This window comes from Miniopterus schreibersii (assembly GCF_964146895.1).
Source record: "Miniopterus schreibersii genome assembly, chromosome: 2".
In the NCBI taxonomy this organism is placed as follows: domain Eukaryota; kingdom Metazoa; phylum Chordata; class Mammalia; order Chiroptera; family Miniopteridae; genus Miniopterus; species Miniopterus schreibersii.
The window spans coordinates 176,758,110-176,776,229 of record NC_138102.1 but is presented as its reverse complement, the minus strand read 5'-3'; the positions used below and the strand labels follow the sequence as shown (position 1 = coordinate 176,776,229).

The 18,120-nt window shown below is 38.8% G+C and overlaps 1 protein-coding gene across 9 annotated transcripts in view; it reads right to left on the bottom strand.

Annotated features, from left to right (window-relative positions):
- Window positions 1–18,120, bottom strand: part of RIC8B (RIC8 guanine nucleotide exchange factor B) — a 99,737-nt gene that overhangs the window by 34,164 nt on the left and 47,453 nt on the right. For all 9 annotated transcript variants that reach the window (XR_013998308.1, XR_013998309.1, XR_013998310.1 and 6 more), the window contains exons 5-7: window positions 8,100–8,328; window positions 7,250–7,345; window positions 2,656–2,800 (exon numbers count right to left, since the gene is read on the bottom strand). Coding sequence is in view for 4 of the 9 variants with exons in the window: in XM_081130336.1 (XP_080986462.1) it covers window positions 2,656–2,800; window positions 7,250–7,345; window positions 8,100–8,328 (470 nt within the window). In the remaining 5 variants the exon portion in view is untranslated. The remainder of the gene's footprint in view (window positions 1–2,655; window positions 2,801–7,249; window positions 7,346–8,099; window positions 8,329–18,120) is intronic.

The window sequence follows — 18,120 nt, the reverse complement described above, 5'->3', positions numbered from 1 at the left end:
GTGTATGGGTCCATTTATATGCAGATATTTTTCAATACATACAGTACTATAAATATATTTTCTCTTTCTCATGATTTTCTTAATATTTTCTTTTCTTTAGTTTACTTTACTGTAGGAATATAGTACATATATGTACCACAAGATCTCACTTATATGTGGGATGTAATAAACAAAATAAACTGATAAACAAAATGGATCCAGAGACATAGAAGCATGGAACAGACTGAGGGATCTCAGAGGGAAGGTGGTGATGGGGGAGTGGGTAGGGAGAGATTAATCAAAGAACTTATATGTTTATAAGCATAACCCTGGACACAGAAATTGGTTTGGGGAAGGCCTGGGGGTGAGGTAGATGCGGGGTGGAGGGGATCAATGGGGGTAAAAAGGTGACATCTATAATATTTTCAACAATAAAAATAAAGAAACTTTAAAATAAATAAGTGCAAAAAAAGAGAATATAGTATATAATACATATACAAAATATATAAATATATGCTAATTGACTGCTTATGTTCCTGTCAACAGTAAGGTATTAGTAGTTAGGTTTTTGGGGAGTCAAGAGTTATATGTGGGTTTTCAACTGTGTGGAGGGTCGGAACCCCTAAACCCCCATGTTGTTCAGGGGGCAAAGGACCTGAATAGGCATTTTCCCACGGAAGACATAGAAATGGCCAATAGCACATGAAAAGGTGCTCAACATCTCTATCAGGGAAATGCGTATCAAAGCCACAACAAGAGATCACCTCACATCTGTTAGGATGGCTTTTATCAAAAAGACAAGAGTGTTGGCAAGGATGTGGCGAAAAGGGATGTGGTAGGAAAGTAAGTTGGTGCAGCCACTATGGAAGACAGCATGGAGGTTTCTCAAAAAAATAAAAACAGAATTATCATATGATCTAGCAATCTAATTACTGGGTATATTCCCAAAGGAAATGAAATCAGTATCCCCAAGAGATATCTGCATTCCCATGTTATTGCAGCATTATATGCAATAGCCAAGATATGGAATGAGCTAAGTGTCCACTGATAGATGAATGGATAAAGGAGATGTGGTAACTATATATATGTATAAAATGTAACATTATTCAGCTTTGAAAAAGAAGGAAATCCTGCTATTTGTTACAAAATGGATAAACCTAGAGAACATTATGTGAAGTAAATAAGCCAGATACCGTATGATCTCACTTATACGTGGAATCTTAAAAACCAAACAAACAAAAAACTCATAGAACCAGAGTACAATGGTGGTTACCAGGGGGTTGGTAGTGGGTATGGGAAATGGGGAGATGCTGGGTCAAAGAGTACAAGCCTTCAGTTATAACATGAGTAAGTTCTGGGAATTAATATACAGCATGGTGACTATAATTAAGACTGTAATGTACACTTGAAATGTGCTCAGAGAGTAAACCTTAACTGTTCTTACCACACACACAGACAGACACACATACAAACGCTAACTATGTGAGGTAGTGGATATATTAACCTGGCTGTGGTAGTAAATTCACAATGTATTTATGTATCAAGTCATCATGTTGTATACTTCAAATATATACAATTTTATTTTTGTTAATTATACCTTGATAAAGCTGGGGTAAAAAAAAAAAAATTTCCACTGACTTAAGATTTTGAGAGAAGTAAGTGAAGTTTTCTACCTCCAAATTCTCTATCTCACAAAACTGAGGTACTATACAGGAGTGGAATATAAAATCTGCTTAGATGTGACTTTTATACTAGTATATTTATGAACCAGGAGATGAAGAAACAGGTAAGGATATGAGAATAACAGTCAAAGTGCCCTGTTTGGAGAACTGCCTTCTGCGGAGGAAATACCCCATACAATTTTAGGAAACATAAAATTGTCAGATATATCTCAGAAGACAATCACTTTATATATACTTATAAAATAGTATTTATTACATTGTAGTATAGTTATTTTATGTAGTTGAGATTTTCAATCTTTTCATCTCATGGCACATATAAACTAATTACTAAAATTCTATGGCACACCAAAAACTACACTTCTTGCTGATCTGATTCATTCATACCAGATAGCCATTGTTGTGTTGGCTGTTGTAATTTTTTTATTTGACAATCTAAGGGAAAAGAAGTCAGTGCCCTGACTAAATAGTCAGGTCAGGGATTGTATGTTTTAAAAATTCTTGTGTGCCACGGCACACCAGTTGAAAATTGCTGATCTAGTATATTATATAGCTTACATTCCATAACAATTTATTGACTAATAACAGTGAAGAAGCCAAAGCTCCTATAGCTTTAATTCCAAAAGGAGTTAAAAAGGGGAACTAACTCAGGCCTTTGTCCGGTTATCAAAATTGTAGCACCTGAATTAGTTAAGCAGATTTTTCATAATGGATCTGGGCCCTGACTCATCAAGATTAAGAAGTCTGGTTTAAGGATATAGAAGGCAGAGTGTAAATGTGAGTGTGTTTGGTAGTGTATCTGCACTTCTCAATGAATTCAGAAGTATACAGAAAATGTTTTTAAATTATTACTTTTAATATCTCCTTAGGCCTCTAACAGAGCTGATGGAGAGTAACCTCTGCAAAGAGTAGAATTATATGGCTACTATTATCAGAAAGATTTCTCAAACTCCCTCAGAAAAATTAAAAAGTAGAGGGCAAGTAGAGTTTAACATACCTCTCTCCTTGCAAAGGACAAAAAGGAATTCAGCAGCAATTTGTTTGACTCCAAGGTCAACATGTGTCATGAGGCGCACCAGCTTATTTCTCACAGTTGAGCCAACTTCAGGTCGATTTGTCACATCCCTCAATGGTGGTAAAACCTAATGGTACAAATGCAAAAACCATCATCAATCATGGGTGCTAGAGCAAGCGAGAATGGCACCATGAAACTGGTCAGTCTTGTAATGTCTACTGAGCTCAGTTTTGTAAGCATAGAAAAAACATTTTAAAAATAAATAGGCTTGTTTCCAAATAAAATAAAACTAAACAATGACAACAACAAAAACAAACTTCAAGTTCATGCCTGTAATGAAATTTTGTTTGAAGAGAAACATCTCTTCACTGTACCAGCACGACGTATTCAAATCCATTTCTGAGTTTTACTCATCACAGCACCTGAAATGCCTCTGCTTGCCTGTATCAAAATTCATTTTAAAGTCTGGGTCAAGTTTCTCTTTCTTCCATGGAAGCTTCATTATTGCCCTGACTCATATTGATTTTTCCCTTCTTTTAATTCCTGCAGCATTTTCTATTTATAAAAAAAATCTGTACTCAATATTTTCTAGTTGTTTAAATTTATAATAAAAATGGTTCATAATTATAACTTCCTATGTGCTAGTTGCTATAATAGAGTCCTCCAGACTTTTATAGGCCTCTCAAATTTTGCAAGTCCTAAACATCTCTTTATGCTACCGGCAAAGCTGTTCCTTCTATAGTTTTCTATCTCACTAGCAAGTCCGTTCTTCCAACTGTTTAGTACAAAAACCTTGGGAATATCCTTGACTCCTCTCTTTCACACCCACATCAAATCCATCAGCAAATTATTTCAGCCCTACCTTCAAATATATCCACAATCCAACCACTTCTCACTCCCTTGTCTAGTATTATCAAATCTGAGCTATCAATACTTCTTGCCTGGACTATTGCCACAGCCTCCTAAGTGTCCCTGCTTCTATCCTGGTCCTTCTATGATTTATTCTCTACATAGCAGCCAGGATTCTTTGAAAGTCAGAATATGTCACTCTTCTTCTCAAAGTCCTCCAGTTCCCATGGCTTCTTGCCTCACTCCTAGTAAAAGACAAGGTCCTTACAACTCCTTTAGGTTTCACGTAATCCAGCTTCCCGTTCCTTTCCTGATTTTTTTCTACTACTTGCTTACACTGCTACAGCCACACAAACCTCCACGGAAGTCCTTAAACACACCAAGCACTTTCCTGCTCGTGGTCTTTGTATTGGCTCCTCCCTCTGTCCAGAAACTTTTTCTAGAAATCTGCATCATGGTTTATTCCACTTCCTCAGATCTCTGTTCAAATGTCACTTACAGGAAGATGTTTCTTGACCACCTACCTAACTAACCTTTAGCAATCTTTTTAACCCCTCCCTTTAATTTTCCTCATAGCATTTATCACCACCTGACACCGTATATATTTCTTTACTGCCTGTCTTTTCCCACAAGAGTAAGTGGGCATGAGAGCAGAAATTTCTTCCTGTTTTGCTTACTGTTCTCAGTGCCTGGCATATTTTATGCAATATTTCCTGATTGAAGAAAAAATAAATTAATTCAAATAACTTTAGGCACTATGTTAACAAATGAGGACAGACACAAAGTCAAGTAATAATTTACTGTGCAGGACCCTTCATGTGTATATTATTTTATTCAATCCATTCAATTTATTTTCTTCCTTCCCTCACTTTCTGTATTAAGTGCCTACCATGTATCAGGAGGTACATGAGGCAATGGAAATATAACTGTGAAGAAAAATGGAAACTAAGTCTCAGAAAATTGAGTAATTACTTAAAGGGCTTCCAGAATCCTTATTTTAACATCTCTGGAAGGGTACAACACAGTACTCTTTGTGCTCTATAGCCACAAAGTAATTGCACAATAAATTCTTACTATTTGATTCAGCCAACCATACTGAGTTTACCTCCTATCAGGAGAAGAATGAGATATGTAACCAGTGACTTCACATAGTGTGTGCCTATAGTTCCAGAGTACAGAATCTATTAACCAAGGTTATCATACAAAAATTGTGTTAGCTATATTTTGGGCTCCTTAAAGCAAGTTTTTTAAGTGAAATTTTGTTGTTTTTATCACTCCCAGACACACTGCATAGGTATATGGACCCTTTCTATTAGCTTCCAAATACTACCCTCCAACAATTTTTCTTTTTTTGGACAAATCTTGCGCAGCCTTTCTGTCAAACCCACAGCATCCTCATCATTTCTATAAGCGTCTCCCGACTAACCCAGCCTGGGTCAGTGATTTCTACCATCTGCTGCGGTCTTTCTACCTGCCCAAACACAGAATGCTTGAGACCAATTTCCTTTGGGTGTGCATGAGTAGGATTTAATCAGGTATTAACTATAGGGCATAACAATTAATTAGGCATGGCTCCATTTACACTATTATCAAAGCTAATCATCTGTTACTTTAAGTTCTGCCTTTCTTGACTACCACCCTCCTCAGAATGAAAGTGGATTTTTATATTGTGCCTTGTATCTTTAGTTATCTTTAACTTGTCATGGTTCATCTCTTTACGTAAACTGTAGTGTTTCTTTGAGAACAAGGAGTGGGTCTCATAATCTTTTGTATCTACATGTGTGACCCAAGGCCTTCATATAAAGAAGCTGTTTCACAAATAGATTTTTTTGGCTGTCTTGGTTAGAGATAGCAAAATCTAAAGTTTAGTTGTACCTGGATCTCCTATGTGAAAAAGCTACAATGTATGAAACTTAAAGCATTTTCATTTATTCTTCTTCAAGTCCTCCCTGTCATGGTAGAATGTCTTAACATAGACATGGTAGAACGTCTCAACTTGGAAATGACCTTACTTCATTAGGTAACTAGTTTATTTTGCTTAAATGATTATTTATGCTTTCATGATACCCCTCTCTTCCTCCAATAGACTGTAAATTCCTCAAAGACAGACTCCCTACTTTCTAATCTCTCCTCATCAGCAATATCTATTAATGTGCTCTACACAAAGTACAGTGCTTACTAAGTCTTGACTATAAACAGAGGGGGAAAATTAACCTGGTTCATTTATTAGGAGAAAGTCTATATGGCAATAAATGAACCAGGAAGTTAAGAGTGGTACCATGTACTGGAATGTGTAAAGAAAAAGAAGAAACATGGTGGAGGGGAAAGGAAATCAAGAGATTAGTTTGGGATATGTTAAACTTAAGGTACTAACTACCCATCCTATGAGAGGAGATGAGTAGGCAGTCCGGTATTTAAGTCTGGAGCTTAGGGGATAGGTTAGGGTTGGAGACAGAAATCTGAGAGTCATCAGTATTTAGAGGGTTTTTAAAACCATGACTGCTGAACGAGATCAAGGTGAGTAAAAAGACGACAGGGTGAGTATAGAAAACTCTGAGGAACGCTGCGTAAAGAAGAGCAGAGAAATGGGGAGGCAGCCTGAGAAGTGGGGTTAAGAGGGGTTTTTTTTCTTTTTCTTGTATAATGGAAGATGTGTTTAGGTGCAGACAGAAATGATTGAGTACATTAAAAAATATTAATGTAAGAAGAAAGAGAAGGAGCGAATGCAGGAGCAGTTCTTGGGAAGGTGAGAGGGAGAGGGACCCGGGATGAAAGCACAGAGGCTGGCCACAGGAGGAAGCAGGGTCAATCCAACCACTGTGATGGACGGACAGACAAAGATGTACAAACGCGGTGATGGCATGATGACTTCTTACCATGACCTCCCACTCCACCAGCCTACTTCAAACATTCATCAGTTCCCTCTGAGCTGGTCTCCTCACGTCTACCTACTTCTCTAGTCTATCCCACATACAGCAGTCAGTTATCTGTAAATATAATGAAGTCACCTTACTCCCTTACTCCAAATGGTCCAATGCTTTCCCATTTCACTTAAAAAGAACTAAAAGTCCTTTTAGGGGAAAAAAACCCGGGGGGAAAAAGAAAAGTCCTATACAATCTTGTGTTATTTAGTTCCTGCTTGCCTCTCTCACTTCGTGCACCACTCTCCCTTTGCACACTGTTATCTAGCCTCTTGCTTTTTCTTAAGCATCCCAAAGCATCCTCTCCTCTCAGGGGCTTTGAACTTCTTCTCTCTGGCACATTCCTCTTCCAGAATATTCTCAGGGATCCTTTTCTTACCCAGATGTCCTTTCCTCAGGGAGGCCCTCCCTTATTCCTCCCCTAAGTTTCCCCTTCCCTGCTGTACACATCCTATCTTCAGAACACTTACCACTACTTGCCATTATATATTTGTTTACTTTTTGTCCCCCCACTAGAAGGTAAACTCTACAAGGCCAATACTTCACCTGTATTTCAATGCTTAGAACAATGCTTAGAGCACAGCATATAGATTTCAATAAATATTTGTTGAATAAATGACAAAAAATACACAGGATCACTTATTTCTGGATGAGGAAGATTTCAAAGATTAAAACAAAACAAACTTTTCTGAGTTTCTGACTTTCTGGGAAAAAAACATTATGAAAGAATTTGACTCATTAATTCTATGCTTTAAAAAAAACATGGAAGATTAACTTTTAAGGTGTAATATGCATTAAACGGTTACCTGATCTTTGAGATATTTTCTGATGTTTCGATGGGCCCGGGAACATTCTGTTAATAAGCTGAGAACTGGAGTTAGGCCCTCTCTATAGCTGCTTCCCTATAAAGAAAACCATACATGCTATATTAGTTTAGTTTCTAACAGTATTACTTTCCTTCATATAACTGAGTATGTTAATACTCCTTTTTGAGGGGGGAACATTTTATGTTACCCAAGCATTAAAAGCTCTTTAAAAGAATTATTTTCCTAAAACTATTTTCATTTCATCAGTTATCTTCATGTTTACTAGGCTTACTTTTATCCTTCCTGAATTTTGCTACTTTTTGTAAGGTCCTCACTGGCTTAACCAATGGGCTTAAAAATAGGCAAAGGTTTTGATGACCCACCCAAATGTTGCCTTTCAGTATAGCTACCTGACAAAGCAAGTGACAGATGAGAGAAAATAAACAACTCACAACTAATGGAAAGTTGGTGATTTTTCTTTTAAAGATGTCTTTTAGATATTACGGAAAGCATTTATGATTAAATTTTCTGGGAGGGTGTGATTTTTATTTCTAGGATTTACAAAATACATACATAGAAAAGTAATTTTTCCTTTGTTTTCAGGCACTAGTCATAATTTTGGTATAGCAGCAACACAATTTTCAGTTTTAAACAAATTAAGTTCACTTGGTTTCAGCAATTTATCATGTATTATAATAAAGTGCTTCCCAGAATACAAATAATTATAATTATACAAGATGTCAACTATTTTAAAAGGCTTAGATTTAAAAATCCTGTTCTGTGATGTATGTATGGCACTTTTACATTCTTTATGAGCATTTTCCCAAGGCCTCAGTTTTATCAGCCTTACCTTGTCTATTCTCTTCTCCATAAAACTGAGTAAAACATGAATGGCCTCCATATTCATACCATTGTATACCATGGTATTGTTTTTCAAAACTGTTTCTTTCTCAGCTGTTTTATCACTGGGCAGTTCATCTAGAGTCGTTGCCTCTTGGGCTGTTTCTTCATGGGTTAATGGACAAATGAGAACATCCAAACAAGAGACTGGAACATTGCTTAAAAGGTTGACTGCATTGCTGAAAAGCAATTTAAAAATACAATATTTTAATTTGGTTGAATAGTCCTTTAAAATGCAAACATAATAAGAAGTTCAGAAGTGACTTTTAGGAGTCAATTAAAATTTTTCTTTTTCAAAATGAGTCTTTAATATTACTTGGCATTTACTGACTAAGAGATGGAAAATAAAGAGAACTATTTCAAAAACACATAAGACAAATTAGAAAGATGTTAAATGGACACACACAATCACATGATGTCATGTCACTTTCTGAAATGCTAAAATAGGAATTAGTAAGCTTTAACGCAAGCTCTTTTAATTTTATTACAACACAGTGCTAGCTTTGCATTTTTTCCTTGGGGTTTTAAATCCTTTTGTGGATCCACTGGTGTTTTATTATTTCTTAGAGTACAACATAAAGCATTTGAAAAGCACTGTATATAAGCAGCTTATCACAAAGGCAACAACATTAAAAGACAAATACTGTAAGATTAGGTTTTGTTCTTTCTAGATGTAAAAAATACAATTTTTAGATCATCCTGTTTTTTGTAAGACATTTGCAGAAAATGGGTAATGGTGCTTTTTCTTGCTCTGTCATCACCAGGTCTCTTTAAAAAAGGCCAATGCAGCAATTTTCGATCTCTATCCCACAGCCCTTTCTGCTGCATGTTAACGAATACGCAGCCTGGAATGCACACCAGCAGGGGGAACTCGAGCCTTATAGTTTTGGTATTCCCTAAAAATCCTGCACTGTAGCTCAGTGTATGAGATTCAAATGACACTAATGATTTAAAAAATTAGACATGTTCTCAATGAACATATTTTCCTTCATGCATGATTTCATGTTCTTTCATCTAAAAGGAGAATTGGTGTTCTGTCCTAACTGGATCTTACAAGCCTGTGCTTGAGCACTTCCTGATGAACAATGGAAAGACAGGCATTACATTTCCTAGTGACAGAAGCAGATCTAAAAATAACCACATCCTGACTAAAAATAAACTGTTGCAAATGCAATTTAAAAGTCTAACCACTTAGAAACCAAATTCAGAGCTGAATCTACCTGATGCTGTCTTAATTTAGACCACAGTAGTTCCTTTTAATTTAGACTATAGTGACACTCTCAAGAATAAAACAAAATAAACAACAAAATGGAAATAAAATATAAGTTCAGTCCTTTTTTTCTCTCCTTGACCCTGAAGTGTGGCTCCATTTCCCCCAAAATGAGTATTTCTTTTCTTTCTTTTTATATACGGAAAAATTCATAAAAAATCAAACTTTAAAAACTAGACAATACAGAGCAATGAGTGGTAATGTAAAGGTGTCAAAGAAATCTGAACCAAGAACAAAAATCATTTAACAAGTCCTATGAATGAGTGGTTCCCAGTAAAATACAAGTTATTTGGTGTCCCCACTAAAAATCTACAACTGCTGCTGCTATTACTACTGTTAAACATAAGTCTCTAATTTTGGTTATTTGTAAATAATCACAAGTGGTTGAAATAAAATGCTTTTCCCAAAAACTTAAAAATTTTTTTTGCAAACATCTGGAGTTCCTTAACTATAGTTAAAAATGTTTCGCTTCTGACTTAAACATTTGGAAACTGTTATTAAATATCATACATTCTCTCTAATTAAAATAAACAAAAGAACTATACTTTAGAATTACTTTCTAAAACTGTACAAGCCATTCTGAAATGTTAAGATTTTTTTTGACACATAAGGCAATAGGCTCCAGAGTCCATCAACAGTATAATTCGCTCAATCTACTGTAGAGACCACACTGAAAAGTTTAAGGTGATGCATGTCATTACAAAGGAACGTTTCCCTTTAAACTCATTTAAAATAAGCAGGTTCCAGGAATTCGGTAAATTTAAGAAACCAAATGTAGAGTCTGATTCAACAAATATTTGGAGGTTTTAGGCTTTTCAAGAAAAGTTCCCATTTTCTCATTTCTTATTAAACAACTGGGTTCCCAAACAACTACAAAATTAATTTTCTGGCTCACTGTGTTTGAGCTATTCTTTTTAAGTAAGGAAGGCCAGCTTTTTGAGCTCTGTCACTTCTCTGACAGTTTTATTTGTGGTGGAAGAGTGTATGAAATTCTCCAGCTACCAGGAAGTCAGTGACTATGCACAGATCCACACAATAGTGTTTGCATTCCTACTCCAGGGGGTAGAAATACTGTGTATATTACTCTCCCCTTTTCAGCTTCCTCGAGATCATTAATCACTGGGACATGACATCCTCCCCCTCGTGCTCCCAGCCCCCTCCTGATATGCAGATTTAAAAGCAAGGACTATTTAGAGCTCCTTAATGTCCTGATTAAAGCCTTGTTAGCTGTATGAGAGGGAAGGCAATCTAAAATCCAGTCCTGTATCAATTGCTGGAACCAAACATAATTTAATACTAAGTGATATTAAGGAGCATACTAACAGTACGTGTAGACTTACAGCTGTTACATCTTCCTGGTCAATTGTATCTTCTTTATGTTTGGGGCTCACATCTTTTTTCATGGCTGGAAAATCTACTTAAATGAACCTTAAGATTTCCCAAAGATTTTCAGGTGTAAATACCTAAGATTACTTTCATCTCACTCAGTTCAGTAATTATTTACTAATTACTTATGCTAGGCATTGCTTCAGGCAGGTATTATGAAGAAAACAGACACAAATCCCTGCTCTTATGGAACTCATTTTTCAGCATGGAGAGAACAGTTTATGAAAAGTAAACAAAATAGATATGTTAACTGAATAAAAGGTGATTAAGTGGTCTGGGAGGAAAATCCAGGAGGGTAAGACAGCCAAGACATATGGGTTATAATTTTGAGTAGGGTGGTTAGGGCAGACTTCACTGAGATGGTGTCATTTAAGCAAAGATTTAAAGGAAGTTAGGAAATCAGCCATGTGCCCTCTGGGAAAAGAGCTTTCCAGGAAGAAGAGCAAGAGCAGTGCATATCTCAATTGCAAAAAAGTTGGTGTGGTCAAACCACCATGCACAGGAAGAGGAGTAGTAGGGCAGAAGATCATACAGATAACAGAGGGGCCAGATTGGTCTTGCAGGCTTTTACAACTTTAGTTTTTATTCTGAGTGAAGTGGGGAACCACTACAGGGGTTTGCACAGTACTATAACATGTTAAAAGGGCCACTCTGGCTCCTGTGTTGAGAACAGGTGGAAGGACATCACAGCTGAGGAGTGTTACACAGTTAGGGTGTTACTGTAGTAATTCAGGTGAGTGAGCAGGGGAGTAACAGTGAAGTGGTTAGATCTGGATGCGTTCTGAAGGATTTCCTGACAGGCTAATGCAGAGTAAGAATCTGAGGTTCTAGCTTTAGGAAACAGAAAGCTGGAGTTACCATAAACTGAAACGGGAAACAGCATAGGAGAAGCAGCTTTTTAGGGGAGGGTTAAGAGTTTAAGTTCGAATATATTAAATTTGGGAGGTCTACTAGACTTCCTAGTGGAGATGTTGGTAGGAAGTTAGCTGTAAGAGCCTGGAGTTCAGGGAGAGAGATCTGGATTAGAGATATAGACTGAGGAATCATCAGCATGTAGATGGTATTTAAAGACAGAAGGTTGGATTGGATCAGTAAGGGAGTGAGTGTGAACTGAAAAACTATGAGGGCTGAACCTGGGGCACTCTATCATCTGAGGTAGGAGGAAAACCAAGATAGTATGGCATCCTGAAAAGAAGTAAGACTGGAGTCACATGTGACAAATAATGTAGACAGATTAAGATGACAACTGAGAAATGTCCACTGGATTTAGCAACAGAGAAGTCACTAGTGACCTCAGTAATAGCCATTCTCGTGCAATAGTGGAACTAAAGCCTGAGTAGACTGGATTCAAGAGAGGATAACAGAAGAATGAGCTGACACCTAGAGGAGTTTTATGCAAACGGCAAGAGAAGACTGGAACAGCGGCAGACAGAGAAGTGTCAAGAAAACTTGGATAAGTTATGGCTAGAAAGAGGCCCGAATGCTGCTCTCAGCAAAGCGTAACTTTGAGACCCATGCTGGCCTGGTGACTGCTCTCTTTTTCTGATTTCTCCTGTCTGGCACATTCTCATTCTTTAAGACTAGATCAAACCTCACTTCATTCTCAACAAATATTTACTATGCCTTGTGCTTGGTAATAAATATACAAAAATAAATAAAATATACTCCTTTTCCTAAGAGAAGGCAGCATAGCATAATTTGTAGAGTAATGGGCTGAATTCTAGGTTGCTCTTAGTAAAAGTGTGCTTTGCACAAATTACGAGGCCTCTTCTAGGCCTTGGCGTCCTTATCTCTAATGTAAAGAGAAATACATTTATCCAACCAGGTTGATGTGAGGATTAAATGAAAAAAGGCACGTAAAGCACTCTGCTTGGCACACAGTAAATGGCAACTATCAAGGAGCTTTTGAACAGAAGGCATACTGCACTATAGGAGGGAATAGCAAAATCTGGAAGAATGCGGGAATATGGTATCTGTGGGGAACTGAAAACAGGTCCCTATGTTTAAGGCAAAGGACAGGGCCTTAAATGAGGGACCTTAGTAGGCCATCAGAGCAGAAAAGCATGTATGTGAAGGGCGGGGAGATTACTAAGGGACTGCCATGTGAGATATGTTAGGCCACATGGGTTACTGAGGACATTACACCAGAGAGCTGTGCTGGCAAAGGAGCAGGTGCAAAAGCCAGGGAAACAGGCTTCCCAGATGAAACTGCAGATCAGTAATAAATGCAGTGACAAAAGAAATTGCTCTTCACTGTAAAGACAGAGGGGGGCCAAGAGAGGATTCTAAGCAGAGATTTGCTTTTTGAAAAACAACTCTGTGTAGTGAAGAGGAGGAGCCAAGCTGACAGGTTAGGCCGCACTTCCCACAGTGCTGGGCAGCCTGAGTCTAGAGGCGCAGAAAGAAGGTAGTCTGACAGATCTGGACTCAGCTGCTTGAAGGGCAGCAGGTTGAAACGATGAACCAATGCTTTAGAACAAATTGGGAAGGAGGTAAATCCATCCAGGAGCTACAGGAGAAAAAGGAATCCAGGGAACCAGAGGCCTGGGTGAGGAGGGACAGGTTCAGTGTGAACGGGGAAGAGTTCCCTCATCATGAGAGACCACAGTGAGTCTGTCCCTTGAATTCTATTAGCAATTACTAGTTGGATAATTAATTCACTGGGACGCTACTCAAAAATGATCTTGTGGTATCTCTTCTATCCTTGTCTTGAGCTGTTATTTAACTTTTCATAATATTTATGCCTTGTCTCCCCATTTAGACTGTATGTTCCTCCAGGGTATGCACTGTGGAATCCAGTCCTTCAAGGACCTAGTATGGTGCTCAGCTATAGTTCAGAAAAGATCTGTTCACCTAGATAACTGTTATTCGCAGTGAAAATCAGGTTAAAGAACTAAGAACTTTAATGCCAACAACAACAAAAATAAACCTCCTTTCCCTGATCTTTCCAAAGTAAACTCCTTTTTCTGTTCATGTCTGACACAACAATCATCAAAACAATTTCACTTTTAAAAAAAGTTTTTTAGAAAGAGAAATTGGCGCCCTCCTGCATGCACCTGGACTGGGAATCAAACCCACAACCTGGGTATATGCCCTGAACGGGAACAGAAACCGCCACCTTCTGGTGTACAGTACGATGCCCCAACCAACTGGGACACACTGGCCAGGGCATGCACTTATTTACTTATGAGCCTGTTTTACTCCCTAGTTGGGGAGCCCTGGAGAACACAGATTGTACTATATTCATCTTTGTTGCGCTGGACCTCAACATAGTGCCTAACATGTAGTAAGTGCTCAGTTAATAAATATAAGCCAAAATGAAATCATCTAGTTTTCAAACATTATTAAGTCTGTCACATGTAAGTTATTAAGCTTAGCTAATGCTATAGTGCTAATCATTTTGCAATATATAAGGATATCAAATCGACATGCTGTACACCTTAAACTTACACAATATTACATATCAACTGTATCTTAATAAAGCCAGGGGAAAAAGGCATTATGCTTACATTGTAATGAGGTATTATTAGGTACTAAATTGTTCCCTTCAATATATGAGATAAAATGAATTGGTCTAAAAGAAACAACAAAAACAGCTTTGTAGATGGAATTAGACTGAAATTAGAAATTAGATTGAGAGGCTAAATGATATTAAATCAGATCTGGTCCTTTCCCCTTTTTTTTTCTCCTCTCCAGTGTACAGGCCATCTCATCTCTCCAAAACAAAACCACAACCTCATCCACATGCAACTCTTTTTGGCTAAGTGTTAATACATAAGCTTATTGATTATGGACAAGAAGGCTAAGAATACTTTCAGGCAGATAGTAGAGATGAACTGAATTAGGCTGTCCTTTGATGTAGCAAAGATGGATCATACCAACAATTTACTTGTTACTGTAAGTATAGACAAAAGTAAATGAAATATAACATAGATTTTAAAAACTAAGATACTGATTAGTGGAAATAAAGGTCAAGTCAGCTGTCATTGTGAGCTAACTCATTTTATGTCCATGTTCATGTCCTCTTGATTTCTCTTGGGGGGAAAGAGCACTGTCTTACAGAGACAACATCAGAAAAAGCTGCTGCCAAGGCCATCTTCCTACTCACTTGTCTCCTGGAGCACCTTTATAGGCTCCTGATGTGCACTTATCATAGAACATGCACGGCTTCTCTACGCAATCCCACGATAAACAAAGAAACAGGTTCCAAACAAAATATCAAAATCAAGAATTTTAAAAGAAATTTAGGGGGGAGAAACAAGATGGCGGCGTAGGTAGTAGCTGCACCTGCCGCCTCCCGCAACCACATCAAAATTACAACTAAAATACAGAACCACCATCACTCAGAGCCTCCTGAGATCTGGCTGAACAGGAGCCCAACAACCAGGGAGCTGAAGAAGCACCAAGACCGGTAGGAGGGGCGGAGACGCGGGCGGATCGGGGCTGAATCATGTAGACACGGCCGCAGGCCGACATCTGGTGCCGCGGTTGAAACCCGGGAGGGCATCTCGGCGGCGGAGGTTTCCCGGAGGAGGGAGGGGTCCCAGCCCCACAGCAGGCCCCCAGCCCAGGGCTCCAGGGCCGGGAAGAGACGTCCCCACAACTCCGGGCTGTGAAACCAGCGGGGACTGTCCCTGAGGGTCGCGGAGGCTGCGGGAGCCCCAGCAGCTCCTCTTAAGGGCCCGGCGCGGACTCACTCGGACGCTCCCTCTGAGCCCAGCGCCGGGCAGCAGCCTGAAAGGACCCGGGACACTCGGGGAGGAACTGACCTGCCTGGAGTCGGGACGAGAGCTGGAGGGCGGCTTCCTCCCAGGCAGAAGGGCTGGCAGAGGCCTTTGCTCCTTTGGCAAGTCCTCAGGCACACAGCCGGCGGGCAGGTGCCATATTTGAATCGCCAGCACCTGACTCATATCTTTGGCCCCGCCCCATGATTCCCGGAGGCCCCGCCCTCCCCACCTGCAGCTCATCCAGGCCATTTCCAGGGGCTTTTCTGTGCAAGTGGCCTCTCGAGCCTCAGGCTTAGGACTTTCCTAAAATCTCTCAAACAAGCAGCAGCGGGCCCCATACCACTTGATAAGTAGCCCCAGGCCTGGCACTAGTGGCAACCTACATTGGCTCATAGCTTGGCCTCTCCTGGACACCTCCAAGCCCAGCACAAGGAGCAGCCAACTACGGTTTGCTGTGTAGCTCATGCTGGGTGGCCCTGAGCAAGGCACTGGCACAGGCTGACTTTGCACCTCCCGGGAGGCCCCAGAGACAGTGCACCTGGTGCTCAGACTCGACCACGCTGGATTACAACCCTACCACATCCACGAGTGACACTCAAGGGGCGCACTGGTGAACACCAAAGCCCCGCTGAAGTAAATCCTACCTGGGGAAAGAAATAGACTTACAAGTCCAGGAAGCACAGAGGGTCCCAAACAAAAGGAACCCAAAGGGGCCACAGCAAGACACATCATAATTAAAATGCCAAAGGTTAAAGACAAAGAGAGAATCTTAAAAGCAGCAAGAGAAAAGCAGTTAGTTACCTACAAGGGAGCCCCCATACGACTGTCAGCTGATTTCTCAACAGAAACCTTGCAGGCCAGAAGGGAGTGGCAAGAAATATTCAAAGTGATGAAAAACATGGAACTACAACCAAGATTGCTCTACCCAGCAAAGCTATCATTTACAATTGAAGGTCAGATAAAGAGCTTCTCAGACAAGGAAAAGCTAAAGGAGTTCATCACCACCAGACCAGCAATACAGGAAAAGTTGAAGGGTCTTCTTTAAGAAGCTAATGAACAAAAGAATCTGATGAACTAAATAGATCCAGAGACATTGACGCATGCAACAGACGATCATATTTCAGAGGAAAGAGGGAAGGGGGGTGGAGGGTGGGAAGAGATTAACCAAAGAAGTTATATGCATAACCCATGGACACAGTTAATAACGGGGTGAAGGCCTGGGAAGGGGGTGGGAGCGAAGTGTAGGGGATCAACTGGGGGGAAAAATGGGATACCTGTAATACTCTCAACAATAAAGATAAATTTAAGAAGTAAAATAAAATAAAATAAAAGATATTTAGAACTAAATATTGGATCTAAAAGCCAATGTGCTTATTATAATAATAGTAATAGAAGTAGCAGTGTCTTGGTGATGGGAGAAACAGCTCCCCCAGTAACTTAGAGCTTACTCAGTGCCAAGGACGAGTGCTTTATTAATTTCCCATGTAATCATTATTGTAACCCTTTGTGTGTGATCATAATGCATAACCATGCACTATACATACAGTCCAGGCTTACCTATTTCATTATATTTTTCCTTAAAACAAATCAGTATGTTAAAAAAAAAAACCCTTAGAAAAGAACTATAAAATTGAATGAGATGTTACTTTAAAACAGTCTGATTTTTTTTCTTAAACTTATGTCTTGTACACATACACATAAAATGTTTTCAGGGTCACTATAAATTAGTAGAATTTAGTAGATATTACAATTCTAGTAAGGTTCCTAAAAACAGCCATGAGGTTCATACAGTTTTCTCTTATTAACTGTATTAGCCTAGATTCATTACTGCTTGAATGATACTAATCACTTTAATTCTGATTAAGGGATATGGAGGGCTACTCCAGACAAATTGTCAAGTCAGCAGCAACCTCAATCTTCTAGGAAAGCCTCTGAGAATTCTATACTCGTAAATCCTGTCTTTGGCTCTGGGGCAGGGGTGGGGAACATCCAACCCTCTTGGGCAGGCGATGCACCACTCTCCTCCTACTCCCCCTCGAAATCATTTGGTCTGGCCTTGGCAAGGCAACTGCAGGCTGGACTTGAAATTCAATAAATCTAGGAGCTTTATTCATAGCTAATTTGTAAGTTGATAATTTTGTATGGCCCTCGAATGATGTTATAAATATCCAAATGGCCCCTTGGCAGAAAAAAGGTTCCCCACCCCTGCTCTAGGGAAAACCCTTTTTATTTGCAGTGTAGTAATAGTTTGTCAAAGCAACTTTTTAGATAAAAGCAAATTTGAAGAAAAATATCTTTAAAATTTATTTAAGAAAAGTAATATTTAAAGCAAATACCAGAAAGGAAAATAAAGAAATCTGATAATTTTTTTAAATCTGATTTTTAAAATCAATATAGTTTTGCTCTATTTTGATGGATACCAAGTGCTTTGTTAAAATATTAAAGTCATTCTTCAGAAAAATCCTTTAGCAATGTTTTTGTGACTAGTGTAACAATTACTTTAAATACACTTTGTATTGAATGTTCTCTAACTTGTGATATCTGATTTTAAAAAAAATAAAAATCAATTTACTCCTGGGCTTGGTATC